The sequence below is a fragment of the Tetrao urogallus genome (genome assembly GCF_951394365.1).
Source record: "Tetrao urogallus genome assembly, chromosome: 3".
Taxonomy (NCBI): Eukaryota; Metazoa; Chordata; class Aves; order Galliformes; family Phasianidae; genus Tetrao; species Tetrao urogallus.
The window spans coordinates 20891966-20910351 of NC_136815.1; the positions used below are offsets into that span (position 1 = coordinate 20891966).

At 34.2% G+C, this 18386-nt stretch overlaps 1 protein-coding gene across 1 annotated transcript in view; it reads right to left on the reverse strand.

The window, feature by feature from the left end:
* VPS13B (vacuolar protein sorting 13 homolog B) overlaps positions 1-18386 on the reverse strand; it is a gene marked incomplete at both ends in the record, with an annotated part of 421628 nt that overhangs the window by 377632 nt on the left and 25610 nt on the right. Inside the window, 4 exons of the mRNA XM_079533473.1 lie at positions 3676-3850; positions 7056-7237; positions 8211-8378; positions 13116-13239. Of these exons, the coding sequence (XP_079389599.1) occupies positions 3676-3850; positions 7056-7237; positions 8211-8378; positions 13116-13239 (649 nt within the window). The remainder of the gene's footprint in view (positions 1-3675; positions 3851-7055; positions 7238-8210; positions 8379-13115; positions 13240-18386) is intronic.

An 18386-nucleotide genomic window follows, 5' to 3' on the forward strand; every position in this document is an offset into this window, starting at 1 on the left:
TTTCTATTTTTCAAACCTCTAAGCTTCAAATTTTATTTAAAATATTACAGTATTTCAGCTTTAGATCAGCAACTTTAGCAACTCCACACAACTAAATTTCAGTTTTCCTCTGCACCCAGCATTCTTGTTTTTTTTCATACCACAATTGTTTTGATTTTTATTTACACTAGCCCTTCTCTTTCCCTTACAAACCAAAAGCCTATTTTCAAGCCCCAGTCCCTCATAACTATCATTGATATATATCACATTCAGATCCTTCTTCTGAATGGATCTGCAGTGAAATATATCAGTTTCCTCCTTTCACTACCAGTACAACAACATTCAAGACCACAAGGCAGACAATCCTCGCTCAAATCGTCAGAAGAAAATGTCCTGAGTTGGAACATGGTTCAATATGCATGCAGCATTAACTGAATTTATCTACAGTATTAAAGCAAGTTTCCACATGCATTTCTGACCTATTATTGTCAATGTGTTTCAAATGTTTTCAGCACAACAGAATTTGAGCAGATTTTCCTTAGAAACAGCAAAACACACATCCATAACATAGGCTACCCCTGCTGGCAAATTTCAAAGTCCTATTCTAATGTTTGAGTATACAAGAACACTTCAAACTAATTGCTGCTGGAACACTCTTAAAAATGCATCATTGATCAATTCAGTTGATGGCAGCATCAGAAGTTCTATTCAAAAAGTTTCAGTGACAAGTGGGCCAGATAAATTCTTTAAATTGAAACAGAATTATTTTCTGATCAATACTGGGTTAAGCTACTTAATGAATCTTCAAAAGCCTTTCAAAAACTTACAGAAATATAGCTTATAGGTTAGGTCTGGACATTATTAAACTGTAAAGAATTTAGGCATAATTCCTGTGGAATTAGTCTTGAATTTCATCGAGCAGTGCTCTTGGAAAAAAATGTGGTTAATACAGCTCAGAAGATAATACATGTCATTTATTGTCTTGATTACATATTTTTTTCTCCTGAAAATAGTAACGTATTCAAAGTTTCCTCAGAAAAGTTCAAATCTGTGGTTGGAAATTTGGACAAGAAATGAAAATTCTAAGAAAGTATTTCCTTCCCAATCAGAGATAGAACACAAAGTCAGGAAAAAAAAAAGGTACCTCACAAACAGATGGTATGAATAACCTGGTATTATCTATTTGGCACTCTTGCTCACCTGCACTAAATGAGAGGGGAAAAAAATCATTAGATATCTAAAAATTTTGCTTGTATGTGTACACACACTAGCATGTACATGTTTGTGCATGTATGCCTATGTAGGTATACTGAACATATACAGCAAACAAGCATAAATGGCATACAGGAAAACAGTTGGTAGTAGCTTCAGGGTATAGGCAGCAAAACAGTTTGCAGTGAAGACAGAATGGGATTTTTGAAATAGTTTCTTCAGTTCTGGCCTGGCTACTTACAACAATCACCACCTTTTTGTGTTCTGAAGTAGATAACCACATCAGAAATATATGATCACAATTAAACACAGTGACAGTGTTTCAGCATGGCACATTTGAACAAAGACTGCATAAGAAATTGCAGGTTTGCTCCTTGGTATTTTCTGCCATTGCAAACTTATTACAATTTCTTACCATTCTGACTGCAACTGTGAACATCAGTGCGAAACAGCATATTATTCCTTTTTAAAATGACTATTCCATGAAAAACTAAACACAAGTAAACACATTCACAGTTGTTCAAAAAATAAAGCCAAAGATCTACAGACAGCAATTGCAAGTTAACCTTCCTGAGGACATTCAATAGAAAAGATGACAAGAGACATTTTGACAAAGAGCTTACTCATATTTGTACCTAAGAATGTCAAGTTCCCATCCCAGATGCAGAAAAGATTATGTTTTCAGGCAGATGCCTTTTGAATTCATCTTAATCCTCCCCTAAGCTACATTTGTTTCACCATCCCCCTCATACCCTAAACAGAAAAAGAAATAAGGACAGCTCTCCATCTCCCTCCTATTCACAAGCATTCTCTTCCATACATACCTGTTCATTTTAGTCTCTTCATTACTAAGCTATCCTCTGTCTCCAGTAACTGGATCTTTTCATCTGAAACCTGCTGCCTACCAGTCCCTGCTGTCCTCATACTGATTCACAGGACTTCTCTGTAGTCTCTTCCCTATACTCAAATGGTCCTACTCACATCTGTAGCTCCAGAAATCCAGATACAAAGTTGTAGCAACTCTAAACATATTTTAAATAGCTACGGCATGAAAGGCCAGATTTTCTTGAACTTCAATAGGAATGAAGAAAAAAAATATCCAAAGTACAAAGAAAAAACTCTGTTGGAAAGCAAGAGCAATGCAACCCTAAAGTTGCAGAACTTTAGCCCTTCTCCTGCCAACATACAATTAAAACATTGGTTCTATATGAGGAGTTCTTACAGTTCGAGATTCTTTTAAAAACTACATGCTGTTTAAAGTTCCAGGAGAAAATTAAGTTAGTATTTTCAAAATATTAATAATTAAGTACTTCTAATCATATGATGTAACAAACTCCATATTTCTTGTATGGCAAATAGTTCATAGTACAGAAAACTATTTGATCTTTAAAGAAAATACAGGAGAACCATTTACAGACATTCTATTTATTTGCTCAGTTCCACACAGCAGCAGCCCGAGAGAGAACTATACATCTGGCATGAGAGCAACATGGTTATCCATGCCAACCAACATTAAAGGCTACTTTTCAGGAAAAAAAACACTGCTGTAGTCTTTCCAATAACGTATTATTTTTCTGAAGCCAGAGAAGGCAGTAATACAGAGGCAGCAATACAGGATTTAAAAAAAAAAAAAAAAAACACACATAAGCTTAAGTAAATTGAAATTACATATTTCTTAAAAAGAACAAAAAAAAATCAATATTTTATACCGACAGTCTTGAACTGCGGTAACACTATAAAAACAAGCATAGCTTAATATTGCTGCATTACTTTCACATACAACTTCAAAAATTTTCTAAACATAATCATGCAGTACTCTTGCATTTTACTTCCCCAGACAAATTCAACCTTGGATTGTTATGCTAAATGCCTCAAGACACTAAAGAGAAAGGCGAAGAAAATTCACCTTTCAGTGTTATAACTTTTAGAAGATTAATCTCATTAAGGGACCATGAAATACCATGAAGAGGAAATAAATTTTAAATGAAAATAAAAAGAGACTAGACAACATGGAAGAATTCTTAAACTACTGAAAACATATTGCAAAGTAATACCTTGCTGTTTAGATCAAGTTAACATATCTGTTCTCAGTAACAAGTTTCACAGAAACATGAAAAACAGCACTTTGAAACTGGCTGCAGCCCCACCTAAACTAAATAACAGATCAAACAACAAACAAACAAAATATAAGTTGCCTAAAAATAGGTATCTCACTGCACAAATACTGATAAATCAAATTACTTCACTGTGTCACAGCTCCTTAAGTGTCTTTATATAAGCTTAACCTCAGTTTTGCAAGGATCACCAGAACACTTTTCAGAACATAACATGAAAAAGATATTGATGCATTACACACACCTATAGCACAATGAACTGGCTGTATCAAATTACAGACTGCCAAAGCTCTTTGCTGTGGCTAGCCTTGGTCACTTATATTTGTAAAAAGCAAATAAATTAGTGCTTCAACACAAAAATTGCATTTACCTGTGACGTTCCCCAACATATCCTTTGTGTGGCAAATCAAATCTTCGCTTTCTCCGTCTTTGATGTTCCCTATTTCCCCATAATAAAGAGCAATCCCAAGTTGCATTATGCGTATAAACATAGGAAGCTGCTGATCGGAAATTGAAAGTTTCAAACTTTCAACAAATGTATGAATCTACATCAAAGAAAACAAAAGAAATCAAAATCAAAGTACTGTCCTCATTGAAGTCTTTTTAAACTATATGGTTCATACTAATTTTCAAAGTGCACTCTAATTTCTGAAAATAAAACCTGTAACAACACAAGGCAAAGGGCTGCAAACGATGACTGTCAGAAAGCTCTTTGGATTGCTACACAATAAATTTTTATGTTAAAAGTCAAATGCAAACTACTATGCTTGGTTGGTTTTTTTTTTTTTTTGTTTTAGTTTGGAGTTTTTGTTTTGCTTGTTGGGGATTTTTTGTTTGGTTGGGTTTGGGGGTGTTATGTTTGTTTCTACAACTATTGCTAAAGACATTTCCAAACCACGTAAGTAGTTTTGATTAAATACCTCTATGAAGATTTCATAAAAATCTCTGCATTCTAAAGAAAATCTAGATATAATGGTCTTTGCATTCAAGTTCTTTCACTTCGATCCTTTTCCTACTGTCAACACTATTTTGAGTGGACAGGTAATGACTGGGGAATGAGAGAAGGATTCATTCCAAGTGAAATGTGAAAAAACAGTTTGTCAGCATATTCCAGTTCAAAACATGTCATTAAGTAAACCACTCTAAAAGAAAGCCCTGAGAAAATTGCAGTTACTAAGGTGAAATGTTACCCTTCTTTCAGCAATATTTTAGTTATTATATTCAATATTTCAAAATAGTTTTGAGTGTTTTCTTGTTATAATGTAAAAACTTAGATTTGACCAGAAAGTTACCATGCATTAACATAGGAGCTCTATGAAACACAATTACAGAAATAAAGTTATTTTCTTTAACATTAAATATATTTTTTAGTTCCAGGTACAATTTACAATATTTTTTTTTTTTTTGCATGAAAATAACAGAAATGAAAAGTAGCTGCACATCATCACTATCTTAATGCATTTCTACTCATGAAACATGAAAAGTTACTTTATAAGCAGTACTGGATATCCACAGACAGGTAATATAATATAGTAATATCTGCATAAATATGTGCTAGTATACCAGTAAGGTAATGTGAATAAATCTACATTTAGTGCAATTATTACTCAGAGCTCTAGTTATACAGAATAAATGACAAGGTAGTATAACTCATTCTCTATAGACTTGCAAAATGATTTGAGGTATCAGACTTCTGCTGTTATTTAAAATTCTCTGAAAGAAGAGAGCATTCAAAATCCTAAAATACATTTTGGAAATCAGAAACTAACTCTTCAATACCAGTTTCAACATCAGTTGATCTAAAGCACATCTGTAATCTTTTTTGTAAGTGTAAGTGTACACAGCAAGTGTTCACAGTAAGTGTAAGGCAAACTGCTTTCAAAATTTGGAAGACAAGAGATTATTTTGTCAGAAGTCTTCTTAAAAGTTGCACCTAAGGCCTGTATCATAACGGAAGACAGGAACATTGAGTAGCACTGTAGATAAAAGACATAATTTCTATTAAACTACCATGTAACTGTTACATTCCTGTGTCTGTATGGTACTGCCTTCCCATCAGCTTGCTCTTACATTGCATCACCAGACAAAACCACTTACTGTTCAGTGAGTTCATTCATCTCACTAAAATTTATAAAACCAGAAGAAAAATGACTCCAGGACTCTCTTCCTTAGAGGAGTTTCAGCTTAAACTCAATAAGATTAATTCGGCCAAAACTTGGCAGCATTACGCAGATGGTAAAATCATTCTTGTCTCTACAGCAATAATAAAGGAGTTCATGCTATTAAGAACTTGCAAGCCTTGGAAACTTTCACTCAAGACTGAAAAACAGATACACTTTACTAAATAAACAACACAATAAAATTCATCACACAGATCTCCACAGATTGGGAGAAAAATAGAGGGTTACAGCAGCTTTTGTCTTCAGCTGGTAAAGAACATGAGCTGCTGATACTGCACTAAGCATCACCTGTCATGCTGTAGCACAGAAGCTACAGTAATATCATGTGCAATAGAGACTTCATAAGCTTGTAAGTGCCCTGGAATTAATCCCATTAACGAAGTAGATATTTACTGGTGCAGCTTCTTCTACTTAACTTTTGTAAGAAATACAGCTGTGTCCACTTAATAAAATATTTTAAAGGTAACGTTTTAAAATAAGTACATTCTGATGGACTGCAGTGCAGAACTTCCATGCATACAACAAATTATTAAGTTATCAAATATGAAATGTGTTTGGGTAAATAGATTTGCAGAGCTAATTAGAGCATAAAAAACACTGAAATACAATGAAATACTTAAGTCAAAAAATCATTACCCTTGGACCAATATTCTTCGGAACATATGTTATTAATTGACCTCAATATTGATCTCTCATCATAAAACTATACATCCAGATTTAATTGAGCATATTTGTGAATAAATTATATATATAATAATGTGTATAAATATGTTTATATATTTTATATTTAAATATTCAAGAAAATAGGAAGGACAACCAAGGAAAAAGGTAAAATAGAAAAAAAAGCTATGCACAACAAAACCAAAAATCAAAGTGCACAGACAAAAAGGCAGAAGATTTTAAAAAACTGAAATGTGCCTTTAAAAAGAGGCAGGAGCAATGCATGACCAAAGATAACCAAAAATGTATGGAAGAGTTTAATACAAACTCAATCTAATTGCTACCACTCCAGTGCACACTAGTATGTTTATTTTGTCTGACATCCAGTAAAAAAACTCGTATTTCGTAACAATCATCATTTTTATGACAACAATACCATTTTAAACCATGTAAGGATCTCATTCAGCATCAGACATTCATAAACTGCATTGCACTCTTGCCCGTTATGAATTGGGCTTGGCTTGCTGCTACTTTTCATGTGCCTCACTAAGTACTGTTAATTGTTACACATGAGAGCTGGGCCTAGATACCATTTTATTCTCATTATAGAAACCATAAAACACACTACTTCCCCCACTTCTTACCAAGAGATTTGCGCAGACATAATTTTTCCTTAAAATTATGATTACATTTTCTTTTTTAAAACCATTGGAAAAGTACAAAAGATTAAACAGCATCACTTACATACATGCTGTAAAATATTAATTGCATCATATCAGTAGAAGATAAATTCCCATCAGCAAAACAACAGCAGTGGTATTTCATCTTACTTTAAATTTCAAAGTATATTTTTCTAGATCCCAAAACTAACACAAAGACTCAGTAAAACAAAATATTTTTTGATACCTACTTTAATAATAGATGGCATTTTGGAGTTGAGGTTATCGTAAGTAAAATGCAGACGAGTCTTGAAGGAACATTTGTACAGCAGAGGTTCCTGATAAAATTCAATTTTACCACTAGCATTTCTCTTATCGAGACACACTGTGCAGTCAGAAAAATTGATCATCTTTCTCAGTACCAGATCAGTGGCTTTGAAAAGAAGTAGATATAAATGTTAAAAAAAATACACTGTGCAAGAAAAACAATCCAGGCATACATGATCTTATCAAAAGGGAACAATACAAGGTGGTTGCACCGTCATTATTTTAGATCAACAAAGCATTTGCTTATATGATTGAAGTGAATAAATAAACATGCACACAAGGATTGCTCTTCAGATGAATACTTAAGTAGATATAATTAATATGTGTCCTCACTTCCTAAAATTTTCAAATTGCCACCCATTCCCAGTATGTTTTACTTATTTCTATTCTCCCGGAAATAATCTTGTGTGCTTTCCCCTTAGGAAACTAATACTGGAATTGTCCACTGCACCAGGGATATTCTATGTGATCTTGAAATGCTCTGTGCCTGAATTCCACTTCTATCAAATGTCAGTAAGAACACTGAGAATTACAGAAGTACTGAGAATATCGGTAATTCAAAGATGAGACATTTGGACATTGACAACCAAGATAAAAAAAAACAAAATAAGTTAAAAATTCTCCTGAAAGCAAGAGGTATAACACTTTCCAATTAATATGCCAAACTCACTACAGTAAGGCAAGTTTTATATCTCTACTCAGCTTAGTTGCAGATATTAATAAGATCACAAACAATTGCAACAGAGCACCTTAACACATTACTGATCATTTACAGAAATAAAAACAGATTGCATAAGCACTCACCACCAGTGGCAAGTGCAAAATGAAATAAAATCACAGAAGGACAGCAAGTATGAGCAGAGAAAGTTTTAGAATCTGTTGTATAATCATTCAAGTTTGCCTTAACAATCATTAGAATTGACTCTGTAACATTAAGGATGAAATAAACTGATCACTACTGAAAGTAGGCAGAAAGTTATCTTATTTCTGACACAAAACACCATTTTAGTTAGACTAAGAATTACTGTTTGAATTTGAGTTCCATCTTTAATACACTAAGCCAGAAGATATCTACTCACCAGAGATGTCCATAAATGCTCGATCCCAAAACTCATCCACTGTATAGCATTCTGCAGAAGTGATATTGACTGAGAGAACAATGTCATCCTCCACATACTTCAAAATGAGATTGTTGATCACAATATTGACATTGTTTACAACACGCCTAATTAGACTCTGAACATAGCCTATAAAATAAGGAAGACACAATGCCAAATCCATCTGTAATTGAAATGATTATTTCCAAACTATATTTCTTTTTTAGCTCAGAACTAAAACATCAAATACCATCCTTTATACACCCAAAAATCAAAAGCCTTGAAGCTTTCTGTAAGGACAATCGGCTCAACTAAGTCAGACTTCTGGAAACACAGCTGTTAAGTTATGAAAGCAAAACTGTAAATACTAACAGCCAAATACAGTACAAGAGATTAGTTGCTTTTCCTGCCAGCAAGAACTAGGTTTCAAATTAAAGACAATGGAAGATTGAATTAAAGATAAAGACTGACAGTAATTTTTTTTTAATTGAAAATTATTTAGAAATAGGATTAAGAAGATGGCACTCCAGAAGTTGCTGGAGTTCTTGAAGTATGTATATATTCTAATTCCACTCTTAACTCGTTTTAAAAAGTTAACTATATTTTAATACGCCTAGCATTTTTTCATTCTAAAAGCTAATATATCCACATCATGCTCAATAAGACTCCCGTGAGATATAACAAAATCAATTTCTGTCAACAACTAAAGAGTAAGCATCTGCACTGAAACCTGCTGGCATGAAATCCATTTAGATTTTTGCAGATACAATGTGATTGGAAAAATAATCTGTACTGTGAGCTCCCAGTATGCATAAACACTCTAATTTCTTTACCATACTGGTAAAATATAATACTACACATATTTGTGTATTCTCTGTATAATGAATGTAACTATGGAGATAAATATCTTGTGTTGGAAAAATACCATGACTTAAAACTCTTATGTTTTAAAAGGTTATTACATTACCCACATACTTTACCCAAAAATATATTTAATACATAGTTAAAAAGCAATTGTACACTTACAAATCCACAGGTTTGAAGAACAGTTTTATGAAATATGCATTAAATAAAATTTATTTGACCAATTTTAATTCAAACAAATCTGAAATTTAACATCAAAACATAGCTTTATAAGTAGGAGCAGGCTAACGCTGCAACTTCTGCTCTACTTGTTCTAGCTACTCAGTTTCACATTCAAATACTGATATTCATCTTAGAGTATATTAAATACTTTACCACCGTGATTTTCTTCTACTCGAGACCTGCAAATTTACACACTTGACATCCAAACCTTTTCTTACCCAGAGTTCAAAGCCTCCAATCACCTCTTATTAAATGCAAGACATGCTTTCAGATGCCACCAGAGGCATATTGGGATTCTGACTGAGTTGTATGCGTGAAAAAGTATTTCACTGTTGAAATCTTAATTGTATGAAAAAGTATTGCCTTTCTTATCATAACTCACAGGGCCTTATTTTACGCTATTTTTGAGCGTATGTTATTCCAAGTATGGTCAACAGAACAAAAATAACATTTTAACTTCTGTCATCTTAGTAGATTATAACTGTATTAAAACAAACAAAAAAATTGCAAAACGTTTTAGTGCACTTTTCAAAGCAAAGGTCTACACACACAGGAAAAGCAGAAACACAGTAAAAGTCAAATCTCTGGCAGATGAAGTTACTTTTTTTAACTGTATTAAATTGAATTAAACTTTTTTGTGTAAACGTTTTCAGTGTAAAAAGTTACAGAATATACACAGAATAACTTCGTTTTTAAGAGTTTTCTCACTCACATCTTAAAAATGTAAAGTATAATTCCAGGTTGTATGAAATCAGAAGAGCAAGCGCATTATTTCAGCACTTAAAAATTAAAACCATGTCTCTTAAGTATGAACAAAATGCACAAGAGACCTACTTTCACCACTGGCATGGTGCGAACTGGCCTGCCTATTAATAGAAGCTGGCACAAACAATTCAGTTGTTTGTTTTGTTGTTGGTGGTTTTTTTTTTGTTTTTGTTTTTGTTTTTTTTTTTTTTAAGCACAGGGTAGAGATACAGACTTTATAATTAGAATCAAAACATGATAATCAGTAACCTAATGACTATTTTCAAGCAAGCTATTAATTTCATTAAAGAAACTGAAGCTGCCCTTACACAAACCCAAAAGCTTTCTTTTGCATTAATGCATTTGATTTTTAATATTTTTCTTCAAAGAATATTTCAACATCAATTCCATTTGCAATTTCCTGCTTCGAATGACAGAAACATCACAAATCCAGCAACACAACAGCAAAACCAACAAAGAGTGAGCTGTAAAGACGGTTTCCAACATTATTCAGAGCAAATTAAGTAGCAATAAGGACTAGTCTAAAAACAAAAACATGAGTTTTCATCTGCACATCTTCTAGCCCAAATGCATAAAAAGAGCAGAATTCTGTCTCCCAAATGAAACAGAGGTCAGGAATTTGAAGAAATACAAGAAGCTTTTATCAACCCTCACATTTGCAGATGTTTTTAACTGCTATTTCTGTAATTTTTAAGCATAACACTATGACCAACCTTGCCAGTAAAATTCAAGTATATATATAGTAAAATATGGAAATATATAATAAATATAATGAAATGGTGGAAAACACCAGAAAGTCTGTAGGGGTAAATCCTCTTCTGAGGCTCAACACAGAAAACCCACATATATACCTCTTCCAGAGTATCCAGAACTCTATAGACTGCATTATGCAACAAAACTTTGAATGTAGGTTCAGCTCCATGACTAAAGACTATCACAGCACTATATCTCAGAGTCAACAGAATTGACAGCATCAGACTGGTCGTACCTTCCCCACTTTTACCAGTGTTCTTTTGTTACCAAAGCAACATTTTAGGTGAGTTCTGCCAAACCCCATAGAAGGACACATGACTCTTTGTGATAACAGTAACAAGAAGTTACAACAGTAATCTATATCCATATCTTCAAAAGATGAAAGCAAATACAGTGCACATGACAACATCTTACTAAAATCCAAGATGTGCAAATTATAACTTTGCAAGGTTATATCCTATACCACGAAGAACAGAATCACCCCATAAGGAGGTATGTATCTCTAATCTAGGCCATATACTACAAAAGATTTCTGACTATTTAATGTGTTACGTATACATTCAGAGATAACAAAATAAACAACGGGAAAAGCACGACTGTATTTAGAGAAAACAGCTGCACAGAAAGTAACTTATAACCCATCCAATAAGGTAAGTTTTTCACTAATGCTCTCAGAATCATTAGGCTTTACTCTACACAGCTGATGGAGTGTGACAATGAAGAAGGTGACAGCACCCTACAGTTTCAAAGAAGCACAAAACATATCTACAGAAACTATCAAATAGTAATAAATGTCACAGGGTTCTGTAATCTGCTACAGTACTGCAATTAACTTGTATGGAATTTCCATGAACACATCTATTACTGAGAATCACAGCATATATCATATATATCTATAATAATATATATTATTATATAAAATAATAGTATATATTATTATATAAAATAATATAGATATATATATAATATATCTAAGATATATATATATCTTTATATATATATAAAGATATATAAAGAGAAAACATGCAAATCAGTTTTCAATGTTCATGTTGCATTTTGACATGTGAAAACATCTTTTGGAATGTTCAATTTGATCAGATGTCAATATTTCAATACACATGCCTCCAACATCTGTCTTTTTCTAGAGAACACACCTTCCTGGGAAATCCAGAGGTGAAACTTCTGGAAAACATCATGAAACAAATGCTAAAACTACCCTAGAAAGCAATACAATCCTCCAACTCTTTTCCAAGCCTTATACTCCTGCTGTTCCCAGATGAAACGAGCCTAACACCAACACGTTACCAGAGCCAAGGTGCTGTCCATGGTAGAAGGTGCCTCAAGTCCTGCAGTTCCCAGTCATTGGAACTTACTGGATTTGGAGCTGTGAGAGCCTTCAGGTCTGGTTCCAAAAGTGCCCATTCCAAGCTGATACTACTCACTACTACATGATATTCCACATGCTGAATAATATCCTCTTTCAATTCAAGTTAAGGCAAGTAAAAACTTAGACTTTCTGTTAAAATAGAGAAAAAAACTAACACAAAACTGTCACGCCTATAACCTACCTAAAATTATGTGCATGAGAAGGCAAACAAATTCATTCCAGTACTCTCAAGTTTCATATTTCTGTACAGAGCTATGCCTCATACATTAAATTGCTGATCAGATAACATAGTTCTTCATTTTTATATCATACAAATATTTCCAAGTTCAACTGAGATAAATATTATGTCAGGAAAAACAAGTTAACATCTCTACTAGCAGACAGAACTAAATAAGAAAAATCCGTCAGGACTACTACTCAAAGAGAAAACCCTATCTTCAAAACCATTTTAAGAATCTGAAAACTGAAGGTCTGAAAACATACAGAAAAGGAATTTAATGTGAACCACTGTGACACAACCAATTATTGAGCAATAGAAAACAGTGATCTGACACAGAAGAACTAGATCAATAAAGTGTAAAAATCTAATACACTACTGAAGGATTCTCAAACTAACTCACCTAGCTCTACAAACAGGTTATGTACAGTTAAGGATGCAACAAAATTTAAGGAAAAGAAATAAGGACTAACCAAGTCTTACTGCATGCAAGTTCTATTTTGTAATATCTTAGTATTCTGTTCACTGTTGCATGATTTGTAAATGGACAGAACTTTTTAAATGTAAAACTAGTTGACAGAGATATGAAAGTAACTTAGATATTCTGTTCACTAGAATAATATTCAGTGGTTTTCTATTATCACTCAAGTACAATCCAGCTTCTGACATTATGGTCTACCTGGAGGCAAATCAGGGTCAGGAGAAGCAGATTGCTGAACTCTTCGTGGTTTTACTGCTGATTTCATACTTTCCGTGGTACTGCGGTTTGTTGAACTTGAACCACAACTTTCATGGTCTTCCTGCTAGAGGAAAAGGATACAATTGAGTCAATCAAACAAATAAGGAAAATAAATGTGGGAAGAACAACTCAGTAAATATTTAGTGCTTCTGGCACTTCTTCCTTCAGTACAATCTTTTATTTCCATCTAACTACAGAAATGATTAGAGAGCTGGCTGAAAAACAAACATTACACAACTAATACTTGAATTACCTTAAAATTATACTGTCATTTAACTATTAACATAAAATGAAAGAAGTAGATCTTTCTATTGAAACCTTTCATTCAGACAAAATTAGCCTCCTCCAGGAAAAGAGTGAAATGCTCTCTGGATGCTACTAAGATCACAGATAGAGTTCAGGAAAGAAACCAATCAAGGAACAAATGTAAAGCTCTTCAGCATTAAGCTATAATATTCTTAAGTCCTCTGTTCACTAAAAAGCACACTGCTTAAGCTATGTTCATTTTTGTTTTGTAGAGGACAGGTGATGCATTTCCTCACATGCTACCTGGCATTTTTAATAATCACGAAGTAATACGAGCTTCATCTGAAGAAAAAAAAAAAAAAAAAAAAAGAGTTGACTGAACTTAGAGAAAACACAGAAAACAGAGCCATTCACACATGGGAATGGATAGAAATCATCCCTATAAGAGAAGGATGAGTACCATTACATAATCTGAAGTTTTACAGTGTCTAATACAGAATTAAAACAAGGTATACTTTTTGAAGAGAAGTTTTGTCACAGTCAGATCTTGGAAAACCTTGGTTTTTGTGATTTTCTCTTTTGTTTGTCTTAATTATCATTACTTGGCCACTTTAGCCTCTCACATTTTGATTCATGAAAAATAAAAGAGGTGCTTAGTCACACAGGAGTTTCCTATTCTGATCTATGGAAAAAAAAAAACAAATGAAATGTTTACTATCTACTATATCTAGAAGACGCCTCTTCACCAACATAAATATTTTATAACCAGAAAAGCTCACCCATTCTTCACATCTCCAGCTTACTGAGAAAAACTAAATTGGCTTTAACCTAGAATTTTTAAGTAACTTTAAACTCAAACCCTTTTTCTTGGAAACCCATTCACATGTAGCACGAAAATACTTTTTTGGATGAATCATCATGGTGCTACTTGCAAAAAAGCAACTTCCTTACCAAGCAGCCCAATTAGTACATTCCCTTCTTTTCTGTATCAAGTGTGGTTACATTCTATCCACGTACTGCAAGAAAGGTGTCCAGTGAACTATTTCCTAACTTCAAGCAAAATCTATGCAACACACTCAGCACGTATATTACTGGCACTTAAAGATGAAGATGGATTTAACCTTTTAGCACTTTCAGAGAGTCAGGAATACACAGGAATACACACCGGCATGCTGGCTGGGGGATGCCTTTATTTCTCTTTTTTAAAGAAATGGGGGAGAAGTCATGAGTTGCGTCAACGTTAAAAGAAAGTCTCAAATCCTAGCATATAACTAAATTCAATTCATTTTTCTCCCACATCTTGGACAACACCTTACACTGCCTTGTATTACACAATTACCAAAATGGTTAAGAGTTGTATAAAGAGTTTTGAGGTTGTGAACACAGCAACTTCAAATAAGCTACCGATACTTTATAAAACAAATGTTGCATTGTTTTAATTATCAATAGGTCACAGTGGCTGCAACCTGCAGAACTACATTTCTATTTAAATTCAAAACCTTTCTGTACCTGTGCATTTCTGCAGACAGTTAACTTTAAGAGCATACTATTAATTTCTCAAACATGTGGCTGTCTCATAAGCCCAGAAGTAAAACATGTTCATTAAAGAAGTGTGGAAAAAGTTCCAAGTGAACTGCCAAAACTAGCATAATTATGAAAATATTTAACACTGGAAACAACTGAAATCACATACCGTATATAGATTACAGTGATGTCATCATAAACACACTGCCAAAGTGTACTAAAACTACTGCACTCTAATAAATTAGCTCACACCAGATGACAAACATTTTAAAATAAAAATTATATAGGGGATGGGAAGGGAATTTTATTCTGTAAGTGCTAATAACTTGACTTATAGTACGATATTTGATAAAGTGTCCATCCATTTTAGCATTAACAAGAGCAATTCCAAATAGCAGTCACAAAACTACAGAAGAAAAAACACACGTTTTTGCATATCAGCTAAATCAGCTAAATTGCTGATTTTTAAGAAAGTAATCAATTTACTACAATTTATTTTCCTATTGCTTATACCATAAGCAAAGCTGAGAAAATCTGAAAAAAATCAACAGAAGCTTCTGTTTGTGTGTGGATGTTTCTGGACAAACGTACCTTGGTAACTTTTAACAAATCAGAATGAATGGAAGTTTGCAGAGTCAGAAGTTTCCCCTTTTGGAAAACACCTCAGACCAGGTACTTTGGCCAAGTGCTTTTATAGAGCATTATGGTTACATCTAAAACTATGCCAGTCACACATAACATGCCAATGACATCAAGGATAGGAAATTTACATGCAAGTTACTCTGACAATTCTCTACTGAATTATACTATACAAAGCAATTACCTCAAAGTTTAGAGTGAATTCAAATTGACAGCACCTGAAAACATACTAGATGAGGTTATGGTCTTTCCTAACAGACCGAAGTTACTATCTTCGTTCATCATTCTGTTTTCCATATTAAATTACTTTTTTTTTTTTTTTTTGTCTTTTAAAAAACATGCTCCCTCATTTTAAAATATTTAAAACTTAATGTATAAGACCTCCAAACTGTCTCATAAGCATAGGTTATGGGAAGAGTGCATGTTCCCTTGGGAATCACTTAGCTATTTATGCAAATACAGTCTCTCTCCTTTCACAAAAGGAAGTAAAAACAGGTAAAGAAAAGCTCTTTTTAAAAGTAAACAGGAACATGTGTAAAAGTAATTACCATTATGAATTAAAGTTTTTTAGAAAAATCTTAATCTTTTAAAAAAGTCAAATAAATTTTAAGTAAATACTACACACACTTGCAGAGTTTTCCTGTCAATGCTTCATCTTCCTCTACGAGAATCTCATTTTTTCTGATCCCTCATTATTTCTAAAGCAATAAGCTTCACCAGCCAATAACACATATGTGCTTCATAAAAATAGGAATATATCTTAAAGCACAGCATTCAAAAACTGCAGAGGAAGAACTCATTCCCTGCTAGTGGACCATCCTTACATGGCTGATATTGACTGGATAGGAAGGGATAAGTTGAGTGGAAAACACCTGGACAGGGCTCAAAGTGTTGCAGCCAGAGGCACAAAGCCCAACCAGTGGCAGCATGTTTCTGGTGTCCTCCAGTCACCAGTACTAATAGGCCCATGGTGCTTAACAACCCTACTGAAGACCTGGAACACAGGGTAGTTATCACGCAAGGCTATGGCTGGTAACAGGCCGGGGAGAGGAGCTGACGCACCGGTGAGCACAACTGCTACTGATGGAGATCTTGAGCACCTGAGGAAATGGGCTGAAGGAACCCCGTGATGTCAAACTCCGTAGCATCCCTGGGATGCAGCCACCTTATGCAACATTACAGCTAAGAGCCAAATGGCTACAGTGCAGCTTTGAAGAAAAAGATCCAAGGGTCCTAGTGGACAGCAGGCTGGATGTGAGACAGTAGCGTGCCTCTATCACAAAGGAGGGCAACTGTGTGTATTAACAAGGGTAAAAACCCAGCAAGGTGAGGGATGCAATTCTTCCTCTCTTCAGCCCTTGAGACCTCATGGGGAAAACTTCTGTCACATCAGGGGGGTCTGCGTACCACAAGAAGCCCAAAGAAGGACTACCAAAGTGGGAAGGGGACCTGAAGGATACAGGTTTTTCCTTGAGACCAACAGAGATAACAGGCAAGACAAATGAACCTGCTGGGAGGGTACAGAGAAGTTGGAGGCAGACTCTTAACAAATATGTAACTTCAGAGGAAAAGCAACAGACGAGCTGAAACACATAATTCCAAGCACTGGAAAAGACCACCCAGGGAAGCCATGGAATCTCTACCCTCAAAGGTTTTCAGCATCAGACTGATCAAGACTGGAGCAAATGAGCTTGCTTTGAGCATATGGTTGAGCTACAACATCTCCAAACTTCACCCCAAATTGCTCTACAGCTGGCTTATGTGAAATAAGGAAACAAGTAGCAATTCCCATCTTCTAAAACATTATCTTAAAAATATTTCATCAAAATGGAAGTACTGCCACGATCTTGCTTTCAAAAAGTTTCAATTGTTTCACTGCTTTAGAATTGTCAATAAACGTATGTATGCATATATATAAACTACTGAAACCACACTGCCATATAACCTTGCAGCTCTTCTGTTGGTTAGCACAGGTCAAGTATTATTTACAAATAAATCAGCAAATGTAATACAGCCTCAATGATTTTGTTGTAAAATTATCCTGCTAAAATATATCATTAAGAGTAATCCAGAAAGTACATAGTTAAGTAGATAAAGAGGAAACTTATTTAATGTTTGCTCTAATGAGTAGTAAACTAGGAATGTAACAACACTGAAACAAATCAGTGACGTAAGCATGACAACAGTAAACCTTTTGGAAGTTGGAGGTTAACAGTCTAACACACATTAACATCAATCTGTATTTGTTGATTATACGAAGGACAAGTATGCATACATTTTAAAACTATTAGGCTATAAATCAGCAAAAAAGAAGATTAAAATCAATCAGATAGGGATAGCATTTTGCAGAATGATTAAGGAGTCCGCTATTGTATACATAACAGAACATTTTATATACGTATTTGCTGTACATGTAAGTACCTTTCATTATCACAAACTGCAATTGCAAGTCTCTTCAAATAGGCAAATCACATACTGAAGAGGAAGCATTCAGATTAATCGCTGTTATCCTTTAAGGCAGACAAGATAGTGAAGGTCTGTATTTTTCTACTTTTCCCCTCCCTTCCCCCCCCCCCCCCCCCCACTTCCCCCAGTATCATTTCAAGTCTGTAGCCAGCTGATAAAGCACGCTGAAGAGAGAAAAAAATAGGCAAGACTAACCTGCTTAGGAATAATGGACAGAAACAATCAAGAACTGATTTAACAACATTTGTATTTGCTCTCCTTGATGCATCTGGTCTCAGCTAATATTAAATTCAGACAATAAGCAGTGCACTAGCAAGTGACCAACAAGGCACACTG